Source organism: Heterodontus francisci, chromosome 34 (assembly GCF_036365525.1).
Source record: "Heterodontus francisci isolate sHetFra1 chromosome 34, sHetFra1.hap1, whole genome shotgun sequence".
Classification (NCBI taxonomy): Eukaryota; Metazoa; Chordata; class Chondrichthyes; order Heterodontiformes; family Heterodontidae; genus Heterodontus; species Heterodontus francisci.
Window position 1 is genome coordinate 11,095,272 of NC_090404.1, and position 8,271 is coordinate 11,103,542.

At 44.1% G+C, this 8,271-nt stretch overlaps 1 gene segment (V, D, J or C); it reads left to right on the forward strand.

Moving 5' to 3' along the window:
• The first annotated feature begins 3,022 nt into the window (after positions 1-3,022).
• LOC137348620 (T cell receptor delta variable 3-like) lies at positions 3,023-3,439 on the forward strand. The segment is given in 1 exon segment: positions 3,023-3,439. A coding segment is annotated over 1 exon segment (417 nt).
• Positions 3,440-8,271: the final 4,832 nt, after the last annotated feature.

Here is an 8,271-nt window from a genome sequence, read left to right on the forward strand (position 1 = left end):
ACTTATATCACACAATGCTCTGTTATAGTTATAATGGTTCAAAACCACATCACTGCAATATCACTATCATGCTTAATCCTGTCTCAGTTATTTCTATACTGGGCGATGCCTTTGTTTACATTACAACAGACCATGTGTCTCTTTATGTTCGGCAATCCCTGTCTCAGTTATTACTGCACTAGACAATTTCTCTGTTTATATTACATTAGACCCTGTATCAGTTATTACTGCATTGGACAAAGTCCCTATTTATATTATACCAGGACTTGTCTGTGTTTGCATTTCGGCACACCCTGTATCAGTTTGTTCAGCACTAAACCATGGCTTTGCGTAGATTGCATTAGACGCTGTCTCAGTTTTTACAACCATAGAGCAAATCTATGAGGTTATGACTGACTGCTCAAGTCAAAGCCCCCAATCAAAATAGACGATTCTGATTGTGGTGGGAGAGACGCACTGATAATTCAATCATGTTGCTCTACAGATCGCCTAACATATCATTTAAAACTTTCCAAATTAAAGAAAGACCTAGCCAAATTATACCATCTATTAACCCCCGAATGAAGCTAAGCAAACCAGGTGTCTTTAAATCAATAAATTAACTCTTTAATTAGAAGAACTAAATTCTTAAACAATATAAAGATATAAACAACATTTAAAATAGAAAAAAATAGAGTCCTTGCAAATTTACAGTCCAAAGTTGCTTGAAGTCCTCACAGGATATCGCTCGAAGTCCTCACAGGATGCTGCTCGAAGTCCTCACAGGATGTTTGTTGCTTGAAGTCCTCATGGAATATTGCTTTCCTTCTCCTGCGAGTTTCAGTAATTAATGACTTGCAAACTCTTTCAATGGAATCAAGCTGACTTTAGAGTTTTTTGAGGGATAAAAGATTGTCACAGTCCAACTTCCCTTTCTTCAATTTAAATTACCAGAGACCTCTGTTTTGGCTTGACGTTTTCTTAGAATTTTGAGATAATAATAAAACAGACTGAAATCCCATTTCTTCAGTTTAAATGGTTGAGAGCTCCTTTTCCAGGCTCTGTCAGGCTCTCCACAGCTGTGTTCTCTGTGTCTCCCGTTAGAACAACCTGTCTTCCACTAACAGCCAGTTTAAAACTGAATTGTAACAAATGTATCGCATGAAACTCACTCCCAGGGGCTGTTTCCATGGTATCGAGAATGCACCCTTTGAATCGCAGTTTCCAAATGGCTGTTTCTAAGGCAACGAAAATGCACCTTCCTATAATTCCTAAGGCTTGCGGCTCTTAAATCAATACTGATCCCTTGCAAGCCTTACAGGCAAACCGCATATTCTGAAAAAAAATCTACAGGACAATGATTATATCTTAAAAGCAAAATACTGCGGATGCTGGAAATCTGAAACAAAAACAAGAAATGCTGGATTCACTCAGCAGGTCTGGCAGCATCTGTGGAAAGAGAAGCAGAGTTAACGTTTCGGGTCAGTGACCCTTCTTCGGAACTGACAAATATTAGAAAAGTCACAGATTATAAACAAGTGAGGTGGGGGTTGGGCAAGAGATAACAAAGGAGAAGGTGCAGATTGGACCAGGCCACATAGCTGACCAAAAGGTCACGGAGCAAAGGCAAACAATATGTTAATGGTGTTTTGAAAGACAAAGCATTAGTACAGATTAGGTGTGAATATACTGAATATAGAACATCAGCAAGTGCAAACCTGAAGAAAAACAACCTGAAAAAAACAGTGGGTAAGCAAACTGAACAAACTAAGATGAAATGAAATAAATGCAAAAAATGTAAAAAGGAATGCAAAAAAAAGGGAGAAAAAATAACTAAAAACGACTAAAAATGAAAGTAAAGTGGGGGGCTGTCATGCTCTGAAATTATTGAACTCAATGTTCAGTCCGGCAGGCTGTAGTGTGCCTAATCGGTAGATGAGATGCTGTTCCTCGAGCTTGCGTTGATGTTCACTGGAACACTGCAGCAATCCCAGGACAGAGATGTGAGCATGAGAGCAGGGGGGAGTGTTGAAATGGCAAGCAACCGGAAGCTCAGGGTCCTGCTTGCGGACTGAGCGGAGATGTTCCGCAAAGCGGTCACCCAGTCTGCGCTTGGTCTCCCCAATGTAGAGGAGACCACACTGTGAGCAGCGAATACAGTATACTACATTGAAAGAAGTACAAGTAAATCGCTGCTTCACCTGAAAGGAGTGTTTGGGGCCTGGGATAGTGAGGAGAGAGGAGGTAAATGGGCAGGTGTTACACCTCCTGCGATTGCAAGGGAAGGTGCCCTGGGACGGGGACGAGGTGGTGGGGGTAATGGAGGAGTGGACCAGGGTGTCGTGGAGGGAACGATCCCTTCGGAATGCTGACAGGGGAAGGGAGGGGAAGATGCGACTGGTAGTGGCAGATTATATCTTGACAGACTGTCTCAGTTACTACTGCACTAGAATATGTCTCTGCTTAAATTGCACTAGACCATGTTTCTGTTTATATTGCACTAGGCTGGCCATTGTTATTAGGGGACTAGAGCATACCTTTCTTTATATTACGCTGGACTGTATCTCTATTCATGTTACATTACTTTTTATGTCTCCTTGTACTGCACTAGGCCTAGCTTGGCTTATATTACACTAGACCCTGACGTAATCACGCATGGAGTGCTCTTTGCCATCCAACAGGACAGTTGCTAACTAAGTTTGTTTGTTGCTTACGTCTATTACGTGGCCATTTCTGCTGTTTGTAACACAACAACCTTTAGGGTATCATTGGGGCGATCTTGTCCCGAGGAAACAAACCTCAATCTGGACACGTGCTCAACAAAACTTTTACATTCGAGTCCGGAATGTATCAGCAGCATTTTAGAGATGAAGCCCGTTGAGCTGGTCCTGATGTCCTTTGTACTAGGTAGATTGGGACATGTGTTCGCTCTGCTCATGTGAATTACCATGATGTTCCCTGTTGCATGTCAATATTGTGTTTCTTCATCTGGTGTGCATATTCCAGGCGTCCCTTGTATTATGTAAATTATAATAGATATTCCATGTGCTGGGTTGACTGCTGCCAATTAAGAAGCGGGTTAACCGATAACAATTATTTTACAGGTAAAATCCAAGGAACTTCAGTAACGCAACATCAACACGAGTTGAAGGCATCTGAAGGAGATCATCTTCAATTGAATTGTAATTACAACACCAGCTCTGATAATCCGGACCGTTACTGGTACCGTCTGTACCCGAACCAGGCACCCCAATTTATATTGTACCGTGATAACACCAGGCGAAGTGATGCCGATTTTGCGACAGGAAAATTCGCTGCCCGTCATTTCAATCAATATCAAGTTTTTCCTTTGTCGATTTCTGCAGCAGAGACTAAAGACAGTGCCGTCTATTTCTGCGGACTGAGAGTCACGGTGCTTGAAAACTGCTCGACTCCATACAAAAACCTCGTCAAATCATAGAACCACCCGAGAACTAAGTCAAAGCATCTACCATCGGGCGCATCATGAAAAAAAATGTCACTGTTGGAATGATGGAAAAAAACATTTTTCACGTTTCACTACAATGGTTCTAACGATCACAGACTTTAGTTACGTGGAGTGAATGGAGAAGCTGGGATTGTTTCCCTCAGAGCTGAGAAGGTTTAAGGAGATTTAACAGACGTGACTACATTTATGAAAGGTTTTATAAAGTAGATGAGGAGAATTGTTTTTCACTGGAAGGAGAGTCGATAACGAGAGGCTACAGATTAACGATAATTCGCAAAAGAAATCGGGGGGAAGGGGGAGGCGGAGGGGATTTGGGAATTTTTTCGCAGTGAGTTGATCTGAGCAAGAAGGCACTGCCTGAAAGGGTGGTGGAAGCAGATTCAAGAACAACTTTCAAAAGAAATTGGATAAATATTTAATAATGAAAGAGTCCAAGTCTATCGGAATAGAACAACAAAGTGGGAATTGTTGGATTGCTCTTGCACACTGCGAGCACAGACACGATTGGTTGAATGATTTCCTGCTGTGTTGTATCATTCCGTAATTCTATAAATCACACCCAATCCTGACATTGGCATAAACTGTCGTTCCTTTATTTTCTCCAGGCCAAAAATCCTAGACCTACTTACCTGTAGGAGCACCTTCACCACACGTTCAATTACCATATCAATCTCCCGAATAGCTATTGAACAAGAGGGGTGGGAAGGGAGGGGCGAATTATCAAACATGAACATAGCCCAGGGCGGTTTCCTTTCCTTCTCTTGCACTCTCCTCCTTTAATCTACTGAGTGACATTCTGAGTGATGTGGTAAGATGGTGTAGGAGGAAGTAGAGAGACTCCACAGACCAATCAGCACTCCTGTTCAAATACTGCGACTCGGCCAGCTCTTCATTGGAAAATAATTGCAAGAGATACTTCCTCCTCTTCTGAGAAACAACAGTTTCTCCCTTCACTCCGCAAGGCTGATTGCAACAGTAAATATATCTGCTATTCCAAGGGGTTGTTGCTAAACATACAATGGAGCCGATGTTGTACCGTCTTCTCCTTATGTTGTGGCTAGTGTTGGGTAGGTATGGTCATGCTTTTTGTCTGTTTGTAGTATTGTGATGTTAATAGACTTTTCTACTCAGTATTGAATTCAACCTCCAGTTACCTTTTATTTCAGGGGTGATTCAGGCAGATTCGGTGTCACAACCTCAAACCTCACTGTATATCAATGAAGGAGACACTATGAAAATAGACTGTAGCTACACAACAAGCTTAAGTGACCCCGATCTATACTGGTACCGACAGAACGTGAACCAGGCTCCGCAATTTATTTTGTATCGGGATAGTAGCAGTAAAAGGGATGCAGATTTTGCCAAGGGAAAATTCGAGGCCGGCCAGACGAACGCAGGAAAGAAGTTTCCTTTAACGATCACTCGAGCGGAAATCCAAGACACCGCTGTGTATTTCTGCGCGCTGAGAAGCACAGTGCTTTAAAACTCATCTGTCCCTGTACAAAAACCTCAGTGAAACACACAACTGCCGCAGGCAGTATCTCCAGTTCAGGGGAATCCGCCGCTGTCCGTAAGTGTCAGTGGTAACTCTTGTCATCTCTCTCGTCCACTTTCTCTAAGTTAGAACATTATAGGTTCAAAGACTGGAGTGCGTAATACGAACTAACACTTCTGGTGTCAGTACTGAGGGAGTAGTAGTTCCACTACCGTGGAATCTCCCTGCTCAGCATAGTGGGGAAAGTCTTCACTCGTGTCGCTTTAAACAGGCTCCAGAAGCTGGCTGAGTGGGTCTATCCTGAGGCACAATGTGGCTTTCGAGCCGAGAGATCCACCATTAACATGCTGTTCTCCCTTCGCCAGCTACAGGAGAAATGCCGTGAACAACAGATGCCCCTCTACATTGCTTTCATTGATCTCACCAAAGCCTTTGACCTCGTCAGCAGAAGTGGTCTCTTCAGACTACTAGAAAAGATTGGATGTCCACCAAAGCTACTAAGTATCATCACCTCATTCCATGACAATATGACAGGCACAATTCAGCTTGGCGGTGCCTCATCAGACCCCTTTCCAATCCTGTGCGGCGTGAAACAGGGCTGTGTTCTCGCACCTACACTGTTTGGGATCTTCTTCTCCCTGCTGCTCTCACATGCGTTCATGTCTTCAGAAGAAGGAATTTTCCTCCACACAAGATCAGGTGGTAGGTTGTTCAACCTTGCCTGTCTAAAAGCGAAGACCAAAGTACGGAAAGTCCGCATCAGGGAACTCCTCTTTGCTGACGATGCTGCATTAACATCTCATACTGAAGAGTGTCTGCAGAGACTCATCGACAGGTTTGCGGCTGCCTGCAACGAATTTGGCCTAACCATCAGCCTCAAGAAAACGAACATCATGGGACAGGACGTCAGAAATGCCCCATCTCTCAATATCGGCGACCACACTCTGGAAGTGGTTCAAGAGTTCACCTACCTAGGCTCAACTATCACCAGTAACCTGTCTCTCCATGCAGAATTAAACAAGTGCATGGGAAAGGCTTCCACTGCTATGTCCAGACTGGCCAAGAGAGTGTGGGAAAATGGCGCACTGACACGGAACACAAAAGTCCGAGTGTATCAAGCCTGTGTCCTCAGTACCTTGCTCTATGGCAGCGAGGCCTGGACAAGTCTCAATTCATTTCATCTTCGCTGCCTCCGGAGAATACTTGGCATCAGGTGGCAGGACCGTATCTCCAACACAGAAGTCCTCGAGGCGGCCAACATCCCCAGCATATACACCCTACTGAGTCAGCGGCGCCTGAGATGGCTTGGCCATGTGAGCCGCATGGAAGATGGCAGGATCCCCAAAGACACATTGTACTGCGAGCTTGTCACTGGTACCAGACCCACCAGTCGTCCATGTCTCCGCTTTAAAGACGTCTGCAAACGCGACATGAAGTCCTGTGACATTGATCACAAGTCGTGGGAGTCAGTTGCCAGTGATCGCCAGAGCTGGCGGGCAACCGTAAAGGCGGGGCTAAAGCGTGGCGAGTCGAAGAGACTTAGCAGTTGGCAGGAAAAAAGACAGAAGTGCAAGGAGAGAACCAACTGTGTAACAGCCCCGCCAACCAATTTTATCTGCAGCACCTGTGTAAGAGTCTGTCACTCTAGAATTACCCTTTTTAGCCACTCCAGGCGCTGCTGCACAAACCACTGACCACCTCCAGGCGCTTACCCATTGTCTCTCGAGACAAGGAGGCCAAAGAAGAAGAAGAAGACTGAGGGAGTGCTGCAGTGTTCGAAGTGCCGTCTTTCGGATGAGATGTTAAATGGAGGTTTCACCTGGCCTCTGTGCGGGATCTGAAAGATCCCACCGCACTATTGTGTAAAAGAGCAGGGGAGTTCCCCTCTGCAGTTATTGCTAAATCGACGTCACTTAAACAGATTATTGCATTGGCTTTTATGGGATCTTGCTGTGCGCATATTGGCTGCCGCCTTTCCTACATTCCAGTAGTGACTTGCGCCTTAAAATTATTTCACTGGGACGTGTGGGACAGGCTGAATGGACCCGAGCGTCCTTTGCTATATGTCCTCGTTCGTATATTCAATATCACAACTCGCGGGCCTGTCTCTTCACATTATTTTGAGTTTCTCACTCAAGACTCGCTCAGATGACGTCAATTGCTTGACTGACCTCGAGCCCGGCCATTGGACACTGCGTCTTTCAAGGAAGCAAATGGGAGGCTTTTTGCACCAATCAGCGAACAGTACTTGATTACAGTCTCTTAAAAAAAACTCTCCAGTTCCGAGTGTACAACACAGAACCAGATTCCAGGCAGCTCGCCTTTCCCTTTAAGATTATTTGACTCATTAATCTGCTCAACCTCTCTCCTCTATCTCCTCTTTGCCCACATCGGACAAAGCAGGGCTTTTGATGACCTAATTTTTTTCAGCGAGTAAAGCGAAAACCGCAGGATGTCCGTTATACAAACGTATGAGCTATGTGAGTTTAACGAGTTCTTCTTGCGGCTTTTAACCCTGAGCAACGGTTTCCACCAATTGCCTATGAAGGCAAGGGGAATATAGCAGCACTAACCTTGCTATTATTAGTTTTCAGTAACCCTTTTGTGCTCGGTGTGTGTGAGAGTGGGAGAGGAGGTGTGATAACAGGAAAAAGAGAAAGGAGAGCAATCCTGGAAATATTACCCTAAATCAGAAAGCGATTAAAATGTAACGCAAGACAGTTAGCATCTGAAAGTGACAGACAGGAAAAATTCCGGAGTGATCTCAGCGGCCAAGAGTTCATAGAATTGGTTAATTAACCTGTAGCTCTATGCGACAGTTTTTAGTTTTTTTACACCATTGATGGACCCTGGGCAATACAGTCAGGTTCCGGACGATTTAGATAAAAATATTGCCATTTTATTTTATCGATTTTGGCCCTTCAACCTCAAAGTTGATTTCTGTTTATCGGGGAGACTATGCTTTTTCAGTGTATTCACATATTTGCTGACACATTTAGCGCGTTTGCTTTCTCCTTAATGCAGTATTAGTAACTATTATCACGTCATATTGGTTCTAAAATTCCCCCAATTGTATTGGATAGAATGCGCGCTTAGTAGACATTTTCACATCATCGACACAGCGGAATTTGTACTAAATGCACCAACAGCTGGGGTAGCGATCTGAATGGACACTCCATATCGGAGCTGGAATCGATTACTTTAAAGAGAGAGAGAGAGGTGGACAAGATACTATGACTGATACTTTGCACAAAACTATTACAAATAGGTTAGAAATACTCCTGACCAAAATAAGGAGACAAATCAGGAA